This window comes from Bos javanicus, chromosome 3 (genome assembly GCF_032452875.1).
Source record: "Bos javanicus breed banteng chromosome 3, ARS-OSU_banteng_1.0, whole genome shotgun sequence".
NCBI lineage: Eukaryota > Metazoa > Chordata > Mammalia > Artiodactyla > Bovidae > Bos > Bos javanicus.
Window position 1 is genome coordinate 93,751,014 of NC_083870.1, and position 18,912 is coordinate 93,769,925.

At 41.1% G+C, this 18,912-nt stretch overlaps 1 protein-coding gene across 1 annotated transcript in view; it reads right to left on the minus strand.

Moving 5' to 3' along the window:
• Positions 1-15,065, minus strand: part of ZYG11A (zyg-11 family member A, cell cycle regulator) — a 64,712-nt gene extending 49,647 nt beyond the window's left edge. The window contains exon 1 of the mRNA XM_061411951.1: positions 14,774-15,065. Within this exon, the coding sequence (XP_061267935.1) occupies positions 14,774-14,863 (90 nt within the window). The 5' untranslated portion in view covers positions 14,864-15,065. The remainder of the gene's footprint in view (positions 1-14,773) is intronic.
• Between the last annotated feature and the right edge of the window lie 3,847 nt (positions 15,066-18,912).

Sequence of the window (18,912 nt, forward strand, 5' to 3'; positions counted from 1 at the left end):
TGTTTTTCTTTTAATTGTAGTATAATTTATACATAGCAAAAAAAATTATTTTGGTATAGTTAGTTCAATGAGTTTTGATGAATCCATACAGTTGTGTACGACCACCATAATAAAGATATAGAACAGTTCCATAACACAGAAATTCTCCAGTGTCCCTTTGCAGACAATCCCTCTTAACAATCCCAAGCAACTACTCATCTTTGTTCTGTCTCCAGTGTCCTGCCTTCCCCAAAATGTCATATAAACAGAATCATTAAGTAATTAGGCCTTTCAAATCTGACTTCTTTCATTTTGCATAATGCATTTTAACACAGGTTCTTGGTGGTGTTGCATGCTTCTGTAGTTTGTTCCTTTTTATTGCTGAGAAGCATTCCACTGTAATGAATATACTAGAATTTCTTTCTTTACCAACTGAAGAGCATTTGGATTATTTGCACTTTAGACAAATTTGAAGAAAGCTGTAACAACTCACATAAAATTTTTTTAATTTATTTTTGGTTGGGCTGGTTCTTTGTTGTGCTCAGGCTTTCTCCAGTTGCAGCATATGGGCTCAGTAGTTGTGGCTTGCAGGCTCTAGAGCTTAGCTGAGCTTAGTTGTTCTGTGGCATGTACAGTCTTTCCAGATGATTCCAGGAATCGAACCTGTGTCCCTTGCACTGGCTGTTGAATTCCCAACCAGTAGACCACCAGGGAAGTCCCTGGTGGGGCTTCCCACATAAACTTTTGTGGGAACACAGTTTTCATTTTTCATGGGTAGTCACCTAAAAATGGGATTTCTGTGTCCCTGGAATTCCACACTTGCTACAAGTGTGAATTTAACTTTACATAAGACAGTACTCACCTGTTCTTGTAATGTGGCTCTATTATTTTGCATTCCCAAAAGACCTTATGAGAGTTTAAACTGCTTCAAACCCTGGCCACGTCGGAATTCATGCAGAAAAAAGCATCAATTTCAGGGAAGCAAAAAAATTCCCTGAAACAGTCTTAGCAGACTTTTACTTGTGTCTCAAAACCCAGAATTGGTTCATATGCCCATGTGAAAATGGAAATTATGCTTCCCATGGGTAATTTCTACAGATCTACCTTCCAGGTCACTATTTCTTTACTCTGTCACATTTAGTTCTTCATAGTCTGATTATATATAGCTCTTTTTTCATTTATTTCATCATTTGTTTCAGTTCAGTTCAGTCGCTCAGTCGTGTCCGACTCTGCGACCCCACGAATTGCAGCACGCCAGGCCACCCTGTCCATCACCAACTCCCGGAATCCACCCAAACCCATGTCCATTGAGTCGGTGATGCCATCCAACCATCCCATCCTCTCTTGTCCCCTTCTCCTGCCCTCAATCTTTCCCAGAATCAGGGTCTTTTCAAATGAGTCAGCTTTCTGCATCAGGTGGCCAAAGTATTGGAGTTTCAGCTTCAACATCAGTTCTTCCGATGAACACCCAGGACTGATCTCCCTCAGGATGGACTGGTTGGATCTCCTTGCTGTCCAAGGGACTCTCAAGAGTCTTCTCCAACACCACAGTTCAAAAGCATCAATTCTTCGGCGCTCAGCTTTCTTTACAGTCCAACTCTCACATCCATACATGACTACTGGAAAAACCATAGCCTTGACCAGACGGACCTTTGTTGACAAACTAATGTCTCTGCTTTTTAATATGCTGTCTAGATTGATCATAACTTTCCTTCCAAGGAGTAAGCGTCTTTTAATTTCATGGCTGCAGTCACCATCTGCAGTGATTCTGGAAGCCAGAAAAATCAAGTCAGCCACTGTTTCCACTGTTTCCCCATCTATTTGCCATGAAGTGATGGGACCAGATGCCATGATATTATTTTTTTGAATGTTGAGCTTTAAGCCAACTTTTTCACTCTCCACTTTCACTTTCATCAAGAGGCTCTTTAGTTCTTCCTCAATTTCTGCCATAAGGGTGGTGTCATCTGCATATCTGAGGTGATTGATATTTCTCCCAGCAATCTTGATTCCAGCTTGTGCTTCTTCCAGCCCAGCATTTCTCATGATGTACTCTGCATATAACTTAATTATGCAGGGTGACAATATACAGCCTTGACGTACTCCTTTTCCTATTTGGAACGAGTCTGTTGTTCCATGTCCAGTTCTAACTGTTGCTTCCTGACCTGCATACAGGTTTCTCAAGAGGCAGGTCCGGTGGTCTGGTATGCCCATCTCTTTCAAAACTTTCCACACTTTATGTGATCCACACAGTCAAAGACTCTGGCACAGTCAATAAAGCAGAAATAGATATTTTTCTGGAACTCTCTTGCTTTCTCGATGATCCAGCGGATGTTGGCAATTTGATCTCTGGTTCCTCTGACTTTTCTAAAACCAGCTTGAACATCTGGAAGTTCACGGCTCACGTATTGCTGAAGCCTGGCTTGGGAGAATTTTGAGCATTACTTTACTAGCGTGTGAGATGAGTGCAATTGTGCGGTAGTTTGAGCATTCTTTGGCATTGCCTTTCTTTGGGATTGGAATGAAAACTGACCTTTTCCAGTCCTGCGGCCACTGTGAGTTTTCCAAATGTGCTGGCATGTTGAGTGCAGCACTTTCACAGCATTGTCTTTCAGGATTTGAAATAGGTCAACTGGAATTCCATCACCTCCACTAGCTTTGTTCATAGTGATGCTTTCTAAGGCCCACTTGACTTCACATTCCAGGATGTCTGGCTCTAGGTGAGTGATCACACCATCGTGATTATCTGGGTCGTGAAGACTTTTTTTGTACAGTTCTGCGTATTCTTGCCACCTCTTCTTAATATCTTCTGCTTCTGTTAGGTCCATACCATTTCTGTCCTTTATCGAGCCCATCTATGCATGAAATGTTCCCTTGGTATCTCTAAGTTTCTTGAAGAGATCTCTAGTCTTTCCCATTCTGTTGTTTTCCTCTATTTCTTTGAATTGATCGCTGAGGAAGGCTTTCTCATCTCTCCTTGCTATTCTTTGGAACTCTGCATTCAGATGCTTATATCTTTCCTTTTCTCCTTTGCTTTTCACTTCTCGTCACAGCTATTTGTAAGGCCTCCTCAGACAGCCATTTTGCTTTTTTGCATTTCTTTTTCTTGGGGATGGTCTTGACTTCTGTCTTCTATACAATGTCACGAACCTCCATCCATAGTTCATCAGGCACTCTGTCTATCAGATCTAGTCCCTTAAATCTATTTCTCACTTCCACTGTATAATCATAAGGGATTTGATTTAGGTCATACCTGAATGGTCTAGTGGTTTTCCCTACTTTTTCAATTTCAGTCTGAATTTGGCAATAAGGAGTTCATGATCTGAGCCACAGTCAGCTCCCAATCTTGTTTTTGCTGCTATATAGCGCTTCTCCATCTGGCTGCAAAGAATATAATCAATCTGATTTTGGTGTCGACCATCTGGTGATGTCCATGTGTAGAGTCTTCTCTTGTGTTGTTGGAAGAGGGTGTTTGCTATGACCAGTGCGTTCTCTTGGCAGAACTCTATTAGCCTTTGCTCTGCTTCATTCTGTATTCCAAGGCCAAATTTGCCTGTTACTCCAGGTGTTTCCTGAATTCCTCCTTTTGCATTCCAGTCCCCTATAATGAAAAGGACATTTTTTGGGGGTGTTCATTCTAGAAGGTCTTGCAGGTCTTCATAGACCGGTTCAACTTCAGCTTCTTCAGCATTACTGGTTGGGGCATAGATTTGGATTACTGTGATATTGAATGGTTTGCCTTGGAAACGAAGAGAGATCATTCTGTTGTTTTTGAGATTGCATCCTAGTACTGCCTTTTGGACTCTTTTGTTGATTATGATGGCTACTCCATTTCTTCTAAGGGATTCCTGCCTACAGTAATAGATATAATGGTCATCTGAGTAAATTCACCCATTCCAGTCCATCTAGTTCACTGATTCCTAGAATGTCGACGTTCACTCTTGTCATCTCCTGCTTGACCACTTCCAATTTGCCTTGATTCATGGACCTAACATTCCAGGTTCCTATGCAATATTTATTTAATAAATTTTAAACACACTTGCTTTATAGTGTTTCATTAATACCATTTTCTGAAGTCTGGGAATCTAATTCTGTTGATTCTTTTTTTTAAAGATTTACTTATTTGTTTTTTACTCTGCTGGGTCTTCATTGTACTGTATGGGCTTCTCATTGTAGTGGCTTCTCTTGGTGTGGAGCACAGGCCTAGAAGACAGGCTTCAGTAGTCGTGGTTCCTGGGCTCTGGAGCACAGGGCTCAGCATTGTGGTGTATAGGCTTAGATGCTCCATGGCATGTGGGATCTTCCCAAACCAGAGATCAAACCTGTTATCTCCTGCACTGGCAGGCAGACTGCCAACCACTACACCAGCAGGACAGCCCCTGATTCTCTTGGTTCTTAATCAGAGAGGTTCATGTTTCATAATTTAAGATGTGAGCTAATCTTTTCTTTTTTTTTAAGGCCTCATGGCACAGTACGCAGGATATTAGTTCCCCAACCAGGGATCAAATCCATACCCCTAGGACTGGGAGTACAGAGTCTTAACCACTGAGCCACATAGAAGTCCATGAGCTAATCTTTAAGTCTCTGAGTTAATCTTTAGTGAGATTTTACTAGACTCCTGTGAAACCTGGGTAGAAGATAGGCCACATCGGGTGGTTATGCTAAATGCTACTTACCCAGGGGCATCATCAGTGACCATTTTGATAATTTCTCAGCTACACATTTCCTGAACCAAGCAAGAAATGTCAATTAAAACCCTGAGTCTGAGGACAGAAATGTGATTGCACATTTTTAGGAGATATTTTTCTCATTCAAAAATCCAAGCCAAAACTGACAAGGTCCCCTATTTCTCTTTTCCATAAGCAGACTTTTAGATCTACCATTTCCCTGAAGTATAATCAGCTTTTGTTAGTTCACGTTTATATATATATATTACAATTCACAGTCTCCATTCAAACTTCCCACCTGGTTTTGGCAAAGGTCTAGTCTCTAATCTTTGGCTATTTCAGGGCCTGCTTACAGTGGTGATTTCCAGCTTCTATGAATTGAGTGGGAATGCTGGGGATTTCCTTTACTCTGTAATTGAATTTGCTGCATTTTATCCAGAATATTTCCTTTTAAGGCTTTATGACATTATTTGCCAAATTATTGGACATGGCAGTCTCATATTTAAAATACAGTAAAGATTAAATCCATATAAATGAAGTTTAGAACATATGTAAAATATTTAAATATAAAACAATATATTTAAAAAATATTTTTGTATTCATGACACAGCTTAAATAGAATATATCAATTTTCTGAAGTCCCTACATACCCTTTCCTGATGCTACTTACCCCTTCACCCAGAAGTAACCATTATCCTGAATATTATTTAGTTCTACATGTTTTTGAACTTTATATACATAGAATTATACCACAGTATTTTGTTACTTGTCTTTGTTTTATAAATCAGTAGTATGTTTTAGAGACTGACTTCCCATCAAGACCACTAATGACTAATAACTTTGCCTCTATAATATCTGATTACCGATAACATGATTCTAAATGTTATCTATAAATCCAATGAATTCTACAGTATTATCTTCAGGCCAGATCTCTCGTTAATCCAGTGTTAGGTAACCAGTTGCCTCCCTCACGTATCTACTTAACCATGTCAGACAAACACTTCAAACTTAACATGTAGGAAACTATATTTATCCAGTCTTTCCCTACTCAGGAAATGGCGTAACATCTATTCAGCTGCTTAATCTTTACTGACATTTCCTTATCTTTAATCAACATCCCACAAAACACACAGATCCAATACATTAGCAAATCCTACTGGTTCTACCTGTGCCAGACATCTTCTATTTGCTAACTACCTCCCATCTCACCCCAGACCCACTCAATCTTCTCCACCTCTACTGCTGAGGTGACCTGTGTAGATCTTATGAATAGGTTCTCATGAATAGGTTCCCTTACCCTCTGGCTGTTAGTTTGGTTCTGACATGAAACTCTCAAAAAACTGGAACACGTATTAGTTTCCTAGGTAATTTCCTATAAGAAATTACCACAAAATTGGTGGCTAAAAACAACAGGTATCTACTCTCTCATAGTTCTGGAAGACAGAAGTCCAGAAATCAAGGTATGAGCAGGACCACTGTTCCTCTGAAGGCTCTAGGGAAGAATTCTTACGTTATCAGCTTCTGGGGGCTGTGGTTTCCCTTAGCTTGTGGCAGCACAACTCTAATCTTCACATGGCCTTCCTCCCTGTATCTCTAGGTCTCAAATTCTATCCCTTTATCTTATAAACACTATAAATCCAGACATTAGATTTAGGGTCTGGCCTAAAACTTTAGGATGGATCAGATGTTCTCACCAAGATACTCAACCTGGGAATTCCCTGGTGGTCCAGTAGTTAGGACTCTGTGCTTTCCTGCCAAGGGCCCAAATTCAATCCCCAGTCCCACAAGCCACCTGGTGGGGGTGCAGAGAAGCAAGAGGGGAAGATCCTCAACTTAATTACATTTGTAAACATCCTGACTCCAAAGGTCAAATTCACAGGTTCTAAGGGTTAAGACTGGATATATGTTTTGGGGGTTAAACTCCACACAGATAATTTCCCCTGTTCTTTCTCATTTAAAGTATCTTGGGCTGGCTATGGCATACTAATCACTCCTCTAAGATTAGTCCTCTGTTCTTGCTATGACTAAATGTCTGCATTCTTCCAAAATTCTTATGCTGCAATCTAACCTCTAATTTGATGTTTGGAGGGAGGAACCTTGGGAAGTCATTAGGTCATGAGGGTAAAGCCTTCACTGAATGGAATTAATGCCCATACAAGAGTGACCTCAGAGAGTTCCCTTGTCCCTTCTGCCATGTGAGAACACAGCAAAAAGATGTATATGAACCAGGAAGCAGGCTCTCACCAGACACCAAATCTTCCAGCACCTTGATCTTGAACTTCCTAGTTTCCAGAACTGTGAGAAATAAATTTATGTTTTTTATGAGTCACCCAGTCTACAGAATTTTAGTCACACAAGCCTAAATGAACTAAGACATTCCTTCTGAGAGGTCCTCTGCACCTAGGGGTGGCAAGAGCTACTGTCACTAGAAATGAAGTAGTATATTATTGTGGTTTTTCCATACCTCTCCCTCATCTTTGGAAGTAATCCCTTAATTAAACTCTCACTGCTGCTGCTAAGTCACTTCAGTCCAACTCCATGCGACCCCATAGATGGCAGCCCACCAGGCTCCGCCATCCCTGGGATTCTCCAGGCAAGAACACTGGAGAGGGTTGCCATTTCCTTCTCCAAAACTCTCATTAAATTAGCCCTATTCTGACTGTGTCATCTATTTCCTGCTGTATGCCTATCAAACCTCCCAAATAAATTTCTAGTTCATCCCCTTCTTTCTAACTCCACTACCAATTCCTAAGTCAAGTCACTACCATATCTTTCCAAGAATACTAAAAAACTCCAAATTATTCTGCTTCCACTCTTAATCCTTTTCCAATCCATCTCAACCGAGGGTTTAGATTCATCATTTCTAAAATACAAAACACTACTACATAACTCTAATTAACATGTTTTAATGGGTATAAGGTAATAAATCAAAACAAACAAAAAGCTGTATTTTATATACGACCAACAATTAGAAAATTAAACTTTAAAAGTTTACAACAGCATTTTTTGTTTTTGTTTTGTTATTATTTATGGCCACACCATGTGGCTTGCGCATGCAGTATCTTAATTCCCAGACCAGGGATCAAACCTGTGCTCCTGCATTCTTTAACCACTGGACCTCCAGAGAAGTCCCTTCAATAGCGCTTTAAAAACCTCAGAGAGACTTTCTTGGTAGTCCAGTGACAGACTTCAAACTGGGACTCCAATGCAGGGAGCCAAGGTCTGACCCCTCGGCAGGGCACTAGATCCCACATGCTGCAACCAAGAGTTACAATGCTGCAACTAAAGATCTTCACCCAGCTCAGCCAAAAAAACCTCACGGAAATCCCTGGCGGTCAGTGGTAAGGACATGGCGCTTTCACTGCCGAGGGCCTCAGTTCCATCCCTGGTCAGAAACTAAGATCTCATGAAGGGCAGAACACAGACCAAAAAAAAAAAAAAAATCTGTTTTAAAAACCTCAAATATAGGCCTGACTCAAAAAGACAACAAAAATCTAAACACACTAGGACCCATGATGTTTAGCTTACAATAAAATATAAGAAATGGTAAGAAGCAGGAAAGAAAATAAAATCAGTCACAAGAAATAGATCCAAAGAACTTCCTGGAGGTCTGGTGGTTAGGGCTCCACAATTTCACTACAGAGGGTTTGGGTTTAATCCCTGGATGGGAAACTAAGATCCTACAAGCTGCATGATGCAGCCAAAAAAAGAGAACAAGAAACAGATCTGGAAATAACATAATTAGCAAACAAGAACTTTAAAATAGGTATTATAATTCATGGATATACAGAAGAATATGAATATAACAAGGGAATAAATATGGAATCTCAACAGAGACTAGACAAAGCCCACATGCAGCAAGAAAATAAATAAATAAACTTAAAAATAAAAAAGGTCAACAAGGACAATGTCCTATACTTGGAATCTATGAAATTGTTTTATAGCTTAATATTTATTGAATTACATAGCTAATTCGCCAGGTACAAAAAACAATAAACTTAATAACTTTCTTTTTTAAAAAGTCAAAAAATACTGAAATTAGATGCAAAATATCAACCAACTGATCCCGGAAGCAAGAATGGACCCAAAGTGAAATGAAAGACACTACAACATGACAAATAGCTAAAAACCTATGATAAAAAGAAAAATCTAAGCTAGGGGTGGGGCAGAGGGAGCTAGAGGTACTGTGGACAGTTTAAAACGAAAAAATGTGACCACTGAATTTTCATCAGAAGCAATGCTAGCCAAAAGACAATGAAGTAACACTGTAGAGGGCTCTCCTGGTGACTGAGTCGTAAAGAATCCACCTGCCAGAGCAAGAGACATGGATTCTATCCCTGATTCGTGAAGATCCCACATGCCTCAGAGCAACTAAGCCTACGTGCCGCAACTACTGAGCCTGTGCTCTAGAGCCCCAGAGCCACAACTGAGCCTACACGCCAAGCTTCTGCAGCCCGCACATCCTAGAGCCTGTGCTCAGCAACAAGAGAAGGCCCTGCACTGCAACCAGAGAACACCCCTGCTCACCACAACTAAAGAAAAGCCCATGCAGCAACAAAGATCCAACTAAATAAATAAAATTTTCTAAAAAATTTAAGTGCAGTAGGAAGAAAAGCTAAGTGCATTGAAATATCTTTCAAAAATAAAGGTAAAATAAAGATATTTTCAGACAAAGTAGAAAGAACCTATCATCAGCAGATCTACACTATAAGAAAGGTAAAATGTTCTTTAGGTAAAGAAACATTATACAGGATGGATATTTGGGATCTAGAGAAAAGGGAAGAGTACTGGAAACAGGAGCATGTGGATAAATATACAACTATTTTTCTTATTTCCTAATTTCTTTAATAACTCATCAAAGAAAAAGTAAAAACAATATACTGTGCAACTTAGAAAAGTAAAATGTATTATTTAAACAGTACAAAGGAGAGGAAAGAGGGGAGAAAATCAAAGAACACTGTTGTAAGCTGAAGTGATATATTTAGAAGTAGTGCAGTTAAGTCAAACGTGTACAATTTTTTTTTTTTTTAGTTCTACCAGTTTATTGCTACCAACCCGTGACCCTCCACCCTCATGCACACATGCTCAGTCATGTAACCCCATGGACTGCAGCCTGCCAGGCTCCTCTGTCCATGGACTTTTCCAGGCAAGAATACTGGAGTGGGTTGCCATTTCCTTCTCCAAAACGTGTACATTTTAAAACCTAGAGCTGTGACTCTCAAACTTTTTAGTCTTAGCACCAACAGTACTCTTAAAAAACTGGATTATATATATCAACATTTACTGTATTATAAGTTAAAACTAAGAAATCTTTAAAATATTTCATTCAGAAATAATAAAAATTAAACCAATCACATGTTCACACAAAGAACATTTTCTTTTCCCAGTCACACCACATGGCTTGTGGGATCTTCCAAGTCCTAACCACTGGATTACCAGGAAGTTCCCAATAAAGAACAGTTTTTTTAAAGAGCTGTATTTTCAAAAAGAATTTTTAAAAGTTTAGTGACAATGGCAGCACTGTTTTACATCTTTGCAAATTTCATTAATGTGAGGCTTAACGAAACAGAATGGGGTCTTAGAGACCCCAGAGGTCTTCAGTCCACATTTTAAAAACTGTTAGCTTTGTGTGACCATTCAGAGAAGAGGAAGAGAACTAGTAAGTCAACAGAAAAGGTAGAATGAAACTTTTAAAATAATCAATTGGAAAAAAAAAAAACTCAATGGAGGGAATTCCTTGGCAGTCCAGTGGTTAGGACTCTGAGCTTTCACTGTCAAAGGTGAGAGTTCAATTCCTGGTCCAGGAACTAAGGTCCAACAATGTAAAGTTAAATTCACAATCAATAAAACCTACCACATCAACACAATAAAGAACAAAAACATACGTCCTTAATATATGCTGAGAAAGTATTTCAACACATTTCAAAACACATTCATGATTTCCATGATTGAAAAAAGCAAAAACAAAAAAAAATCAGCAAACTAAGAATAGAAGAAAACGTCCTTAATTTGATAAAAGGCATCTATGGGAAAACCAAGAGCTAGAATGATATAAAGATGTCTCTTCTCACCACTTTTCTCTTACATTCTACAAAAAGTCCTAGATATTGCATTTTTTAGAAAAGGAAATATAAAGCACAGATTGAAAGGGAATAAGTAAAGCTGTCTTTATTTGCAGATAACAGATTATAAAGAAAATCTTAAGAAAACATAAAAAAAAAAAAAAAACAATATATGTGGCTTTACATCAGTAGTGACAGTAGCTCCTTCATTCTGATATTGGTTATTTCAGTCTTCCTTTGGTTATCCTGGCTAAAGATCTAGCAATTTTATTGATCTTTACAAAGAACCAACTTTTGATTAAATTTTTTTCTATTTTTTTTTAAGTAGCTTGAGCAAAGTCATAAGATACAAGATCAATACACCCCCCAAACTACAAACTTTTAAAAGATATTCACAGTACTAACAAAAACAGGGATAAATTTAACAAAATATGTAACAGACATTTACATTAAAAACTACAAAACATTGCTAAATAACATTTAAAACAACAGAGAAATCTAAAGGAAAAGTATTCATGAATTGTACAATTTTTTAAATTAACTAAAAATCTTAACCAAATGACCCACACAGAAATGAATTAGTCTGATCACTTTTCTAAAGAAAACCTTGCATTTCAATTACGCCAGTGGCAGCAAAAAATGTACTTGACATGCTGTGCTTGGACATACATTAACAACTCAGCTTTTCCATTAGCTACAAACAAATGTCAGGCTGGATGAATCACAAGATGGAATCAAGACTGCTGGACTAATAGCAACCACCTCAGATATGCAGACGATACCACTCTAATGACAGAAAGTGAAGAGGAACTTAAGAGCCTCTTGATAAGGGTGAAAGTTCAGTTCCGTTCAGTCGCTCAGCCTCTTTGGGACCCCATGCACTGCAGAACACCAGGCTTCCCTATCCATCACCAACTCCCGGAGCTTCTCAAACGCATATTCATCGAGTAGGTGATGCTATCCAACCATCTCATTCTCTGTCGTCTCCTTCTCCTCCTGCCTTCAGTCTTTCTGAGCATCAGGGTCTTTTCAAATGAGTCAGTTCTTCGCATCAGGTGGCCAAGTATTGGAGCTTCTGCTTCAGCATCAGTCCTTCCAATGAATATTCAGGACTGATTTCCTTTAGGATTGACTGGTTGGATCTTGCAGTTCAAGGGCCTCTCAAGAGTCTTCTCCAACACCACAGTTCAAAAGCATCAATTCTTTGGTGCTCAACTTTCTTTATCATCCAACTCTCACATCCATACATGACTACTGGAAAAACCATAGCTTTGACTAGACCGACCTTTGCTGGAAAAGTAGTCTCTGCTTTTTAATATACTGTCTACGTTTGTCATAGCTTTTCTTCCAAGGGGCAAGCATCTTTTAATCTCATGGCTGCAGTCACCATCTATAGTGATTTTGAAGCCCAAGAATATAAAGTCTGTCACTGTTTCCATTTTTTCCCCATCTATCTGCCTTGAAGTGATGGGACCAGAGGCCATGATCATCATTTTTTGAATGTTGAGTTTTAAGCCAGCTTTTTCACTCTCCTCTTTCACTTTCATCAAGAGGCTCTTTAAAAAAAAAAAAAAAAGCTCTTTACTTCCTCTTCACTTTGGCCATAAGGGTGGTATCATCTGTGTATCTGAGGTTACTGATATTTCTCCTGGCAATCCTGATTCCAGCTTGTGCTTCATCCAGTCTGGTTTTGTCACTGCTTCCACTTTTTCTCCTCCTGTTTGCCATGAAGTGATGGGACCAGACGCCATGATCTTAGTTTTTAAAATGGTGAATTTTAAGCCAGCTTTTTCACTCTCGTCTTTCAACCTCATACCCCAACAGTATACATTCAAAAAACTAAGATGACGGCATCTGGTCCCATCACTTCATGACAAAGAGAAAAAGTGGAAGCAGTGGCAAACTTTATTTTCTTGGGCTCCAAAATCACTGCAGACTGTGACTGCAGTCATGAAATTAAAAGACGCCTGTGCTATGGAAGGAAAGCTATGACAAACCCAGACAGAGTATCAAAAAGCAGAGCCATCACTTTGCCGACAAAGGTCCAAATTGTCAAAGGTATGGTTTTTCCAGTAGTCATATACGGATGTGAGAGTTGGACGATAAAGAAGGCTGAGTGCCAAAGAATTGATGCTTTCAAATTGGGGTGCTAGTGAAGACTCTTCAGAGTTGCTTGGACAGCAAGATCAAACCAGTCAATCCTAAAGGAAATCAACCCCAAATATTCATTGGAAGGACTGATGCTGAAGCTGAAACTCCAATATTTTGGCCACCTAAGGCAAAAAGCTGACTCACTGGAAAAGACCCTTATGCTGGGAAAGTGAAAGTCATTCAGTCCTGTCTGACTCTTTTCGACCTCATGGACTTTACAGTCCATGGAATTCTCCAGGCCAGAATACTGGAGAGGGTAGCCTTGCCCTTCTTTCAGGTGATCTCAACCCAGGGACAGAACCCAGGTCTCCGGCATTGCAGGCAGATTCTTGAGCCAAAAGGGAAGCCCAAGAATACTGAAGAGGGTAGCCTATCCCTTCTCCAGCAGATCTTCCCTACCGAGGAATCTCCTGCATTGCAGGCGGACTCTTGACCAACTGAGCTAACAGGGAAGACCAATGCCGGGGAAGATTGAAGGCAAAAGGAGAAGGGAGAGGCAGAGGATAAGATGATGAGATAGAACATCACCAACCCAAAAGACAAGACGTGAATTTGCACAAACTCCAGGAGAGAGTGAAAGGGGAGTGGAGCAGTGTTGCTGCCCGTCGGATCGCTAAAGAGCCAGATAGGACTTAGCAACTGAACAATAACAAATAAATGTATGCATTATTTAAGAAGCTTTTAAAAGTGAGTCCAAAAGGGTCTACAGGATTACAGGTTAGATCTCTGCAGGACACAAAGGCCAACAAGGCGTTAGTGTGTAAAGTGCAACCTCAATCAGAATATTTCCTTTCCTCCATACTATATGGGTTCACTAGATTTTGAGTTCTAAGAAGGGAGGCCCTTGGGGTTTTGTAGAATATGGAATCACATCAGAAATGATGTCAGGTTCAAGATCCTGAGCAAGTCAAGGGTTCTCAATTTTCCTACACACTAGTAAAATGGAGACCACCAATGCCTACCAAAAAATCCGAGAGATTTTAGAAATGCGACAACTGATACACAGTAGGCTCCAAATACACACTCTTTTGGTTTGCGTGTTGCTCAATTTCGTTTGAAAGGCATTCCGAGGGAAACGGTGCGCGGGGCCGAAAAGAACACATGGAATTTTAGGAATTTCACTTTGGGGTTCCAGTTCTTCCAGGCGGGCTCTTTCTATTAACAATCCCAGGACCGACAGGTCGCATACTCTGGGGAGCAACAAGTCCCCAACATACGTTAGGGAACAGTTGAAGTTTAAGGCATTTGGGCGCAGGATGACAATAAATGCCACGGGCCAAGCATAAAGCCACGCCCAGTGCTTACGTCTAAACTTAACACCACCTTGCAAAATAGCTGTCGCCCGCGCTTGCACGTAGTCTTCCCAGGAGGCGCTAGTCAATACGCCTGCCAATGCAGGAGACAGGAGAGACGCGTTCGATCCCTGGGTAGGGAAGATACCCCTGGGGGAGGGCATGGCAATCCACTCCAGTATTCTTACTGGAGAATCCCATGGACAGAGAAGCCTGGTGGACTACAGTCCCTAGGGTCGCAAAGAGTTGGAAACGACTGAAGCGACTTAGCACGCACGCACTCACTTACACAGGAGAACCAAGGGGACCAGAGGAGAAGACCCGCCCAAGGTCAAGCGGGAGGCGGGACACACCCCGCCACTCCTCCGCTGCGCAGGGTCGGCGCGCTCGGAGGCTGGGACGCCCCGGGCGGAAAACTCCTCTCCGACAAGCACTTCCCAGCATCTGAACACAGAAGCCTAACAGGGGCTCAGCCTCTTCAGACGTTACCCCCCGCGTAGGTCAAACGAGCCAAAAATGTCTCCGCACGGTCCCCGACGACTTGCCGTGCTCGCCCAGGGCTGACGTCCAGCCGAGGTTCGCGTTCCATTTCCTACCCCCGATTCTTGCCCTCCTCGGAGCTCACCTGCACCACGAGGAAGCCTAGTACATCCTTCCGAGCGTCCGGAGGGACGATGGTCCGGGGCGAAAGGCCCGGGTGCAAGAAGTGAACCATGGCGACTGTGAGGCGTCGAGGAGAGAGTTGCCGTCGAGGTGGGCCTAGATCCCGCGAGAGTTCGACCCGCGCCAGGAAGCAGCTGAGCAACACCCGCGAGCTGACACTCAGCGATCGAGCCGCGAGGTTTGAAATGACGGGCGCGGCGACGCGCACTCGCCCACCGTAGACCCCGCCCCCAGGACGGGCCTCACCACCCCCACCCCGGCCACCCACCACTCCATCCGGTGAGGACCCAGCTGTTCTCCTTCCACCTCCTTCACGCCGTACAGACAACTCAACTCCTACCCCCACGTCTATGCCCAAGTCTCCCACAAAACCTACGCCATAGGGTTCAATACCACGTTCCCTTTGCCCGTCAAAGGCACGCCCATGGACCAGCTCTGTGGAGTTGGGAAACAATATGGTGGTCCCTCTCTGTCCCCAGGGGCATTGATTTCAGGGTCCACCATACCCAAATCCCGTGAAACTGAAGTGCCTTATAAAAAAGAGGAGTATTTGGGTATAACTTACATACTTCCTCCTCTATACTTTAAATGACTTGTAGCTTGCTCATACTAGTATAACTAATACACTGTAAATTCTGTATATTTACATATAATTTGCTGGTACTAGCAAATTCAGATTTTGCTTTTTGAAACCTCAAGAAAACTTTTTTTCTGAACATGTTCCATGGACGTTGAATCCGGGGATAGAGAACCCATGGATATTGAGGGATATTTTAAATGCATACATTTAAAAATATATTTTTAAAAGACTTTTCTCTTAGAACTGGCAATAGCACTTCTCTTGTTTCTTATGACCTAAAAAGTATCAAGAAGACCCTTATAATCTGCTCCAAGAAACCGTGAAAGAGAGCAATAAATTAGTACACTAGTAAAATTAACAGAAGGGATGTCTTGGAAAAGGATAGTTGTTAAGAGTAGGGAGCCTTGAATTTGAATACTGCATTGGAATGCCTGCTCTTGGACAAGCTTCTTAATTTCGCTAAAGCTCAACTTCCTCATCAGTAAAATGGGATGAGAATGCCTTATAAATAAGATAGTGTATGTAGCGAGCTCCCTGGTGGTCTAAAAGTTTTGATTCCACGCTTTCACGACCTTGTCCCCGGTTCAGTCCCAGGTTGGGGAAGTGAGATCCTACAAACTGCGCGTTAAAAAAGAAAAAAAAAAAAATGTATGTAAAACACATGAAAATGCTTGACAGAGAACAAGTCCTTGATTGTTGTTCAGTCGCTCAGGCGTGTCCGACTCCTTGTGACCCCATGGACTGTAGCCTGCCAGGCTCCTCAGTCCCTGGAATTCTCCAGGCAGGAATACTGGAGTGGGTTGCCATTCCCTTCTCCAGGGGATCTTCCTGACCCAGTGTCTCCTGCATTGGCAGGCAGACTCTTTACCATTGTGCCACCTGGGAAGCCTCGTATTGAAGTATAGTTGATTTACAATGCTGTGTTAGTTTCAGGTGTACTTTTTAATTTAATTTTATAGTAGAGTATTTTTTAAGACTATTTTATAACTTTCGTCCTCAAATCTTGAACACCTCTTCCCCTAATCATACTGTCAATTTCCTCTTTCACTGAAAAAAAAAAGAATCAAAAAGAACATTCTAGGGACTTCTGTAGTGGTCCAGTGGTTAAAACTCCACATTCGAAATGCAGGGGGCCAAGGTTTGATCCCTGGTCAGGGAACTGGATCCCACATGCAGCAACTAAGACCTGGAGCAGCCAAATAAATAAATATTAAAAAAAAGAATTCTAAGCTCCAACCATCGTTATCTACCCATCTACTACTACAGGCTTTCTATCCTATTACCATGAACTCTTTATACTCTTTGTTGTTGCTGTGCAGTTGCTCAGTCATGTCTGACACTTTGCAACGCCATGGGCTCCAGTAGACCAGGCTCCTCTGTCCTTCACCATCCCCCAGAGTTTGCTCAAACTCATTTCCGTTGAGTCGGTGATGCCATCCAACCATCTCATCCTCTGTCATCCCCTTCTCCTCCTGCCTTCAATCTTTCCCAGCCTCAGGGTCTTTTCCAAGGAGTTGGCTCCTCACATCAGGTGTCCAAAGTATTGGAGCTTCAGCATCAGTCCTTCCAATGAAGACTCAGGACTCATTTCCTTCAGAATTGACTGGTTTGGTCTCCTTGCAGTCCAAGGGCCTCTCAAGCGTCTTCTCCAACACCACAGTTCAAAAGCATCAATTCTTTGGTGCTCAGCTTTCTTTATCATCCAACTCTCACATCCATACATGACTACTGGAAAAACCATAGCTTTGACTAGATGGACCTTTGCTGGCAAAGTGATGTAAAAAGTGATCTTTTTACTATGCTGTCTAGGTTGGTCATAGTTTTTCTTCCAAGGAGCCAGCATCTTTTAATTTCATGGCTGCAGTCACAGTTCACAGTGATTTTGGAGCCCAAGAAAATAAAGTCTGTCACTGTTTCCGTTGTTTCCCCATCTATTTGCCATGAAGTGATGGAACCAGTTATGCCATGATCTTAGATTTTTGAATGTTGAGTTTTAAGCCAACTTTTTGACTATCTTCTTTCACCTTTTTCAAGAGGCTCTTTAATTCCTCTTTGCTTTCTGCCATAAGGGTGGTGTCATCTGCATATATGAGGTTATTGATATTTCTCCTGGCAATCTTTATTCCAGCTTATGCTTCATCCAGTCTGGCATTTCTCATGATGTACTCTGCATATAAGTTAAGCAGGGTGACAATATATAGCCTTGATGTACACCTTTCCCGATTTGAAACCAGTCCATTGTTCCATGTCTGGTTCTAACTGTTGCTTCTTGGCCTGCATATAGGTTTCTCAGGAGACAGGTAAGGTAGTCTGGTATTCTGATTTCTTTAAGAATTTTCCACAGTTTGTTGTGATCTACACAGTCAAAGGCTTTAACGTAGTCAATGAAACAGAAGCAGATGTTTTTCTGGAATTCTCTTGCTTTTTCTATGATCCAATGGATATTGGCAATTTGGCTAGTTCTGGGCTTCTGCAACAAGTCTCATCTCTTGCTTATTCAAAGACATCATCCAGCAACATCCTTTCTTTCTCCTGAATTATTTTTTCCCCTTTCTTGGATCATTGCCACCAGCTGATACTTTTCCCATAATTAAAAAAAAAAAAAAAAAAAAACACTTCTTTTGACCTAATTTCTAGTACTTAATACCTATTCAGGTCTTGCCCTCATATCTCTTCACCCTTTTGTGCAAAACTTATCCAAAATGTGGTCTGTACATGCTGTCTCCAATCTTTTTCTTACCCTTTTCTTTCTCCCCTGCCACTCCACTAACCATTCTTCTCAACGTCCAGGTTGCTGAATTCAGTTGTCACTCTTCTCTCATCTTATTTATTCAGCAGCATTTGACCCAGGTGATCATTTCTTCCTCCCTTTCTCCATTTGGCTTCCAGGATGCATCTTCTCTTCCTCCTCCTCTCCCATGCCTTCCTCTTTCTTCTCTTCTCCTCCTACCTCATTTTTGCTCCTTCTCATCCTCTTGATTTCTCATCACCCATAGTTCTAAATCTTTGTGTACCCCCAAGACACTGTACTTGTATATGTCTTCCCTATCCAATCTCTCTTCCTTGTGGTAATTTTGTCTAGTTTCATAACTTTAAAAGAAATTTATATGCTGATATATCCATGTTTTATGTCTAGACTGTACCCTGCTTTTGAACTTGAGTGATACATTCAGTGGTTTATTCAACATATACACCTGGTTATCAAAATAGCCTAATGTGTCCAAAAGTAAACTCCTGTTGTCCTTACCCTAATCTGCTTTTCCTATTTTAGTATATGGCAACTCCTTCCTTTCTGTTGCTTGTGACAAAACCTTGGAAATAATTTTTAACTCCTCTCTTATTCTTATATCCAATATCCTATCCGTTAGGAAATCCTATCGACTCTGTCTTTAAAATATATCCAAGGACTATCTCTTATCTCTCCCACCTGCTAACCTGGTCCAAGCCCCTGTCAGAACCAACTTGGATTCTTACAATATCCTCCTGTCTATCCTCCTGTCTGGTTCCCCAGCTTTCAGGCT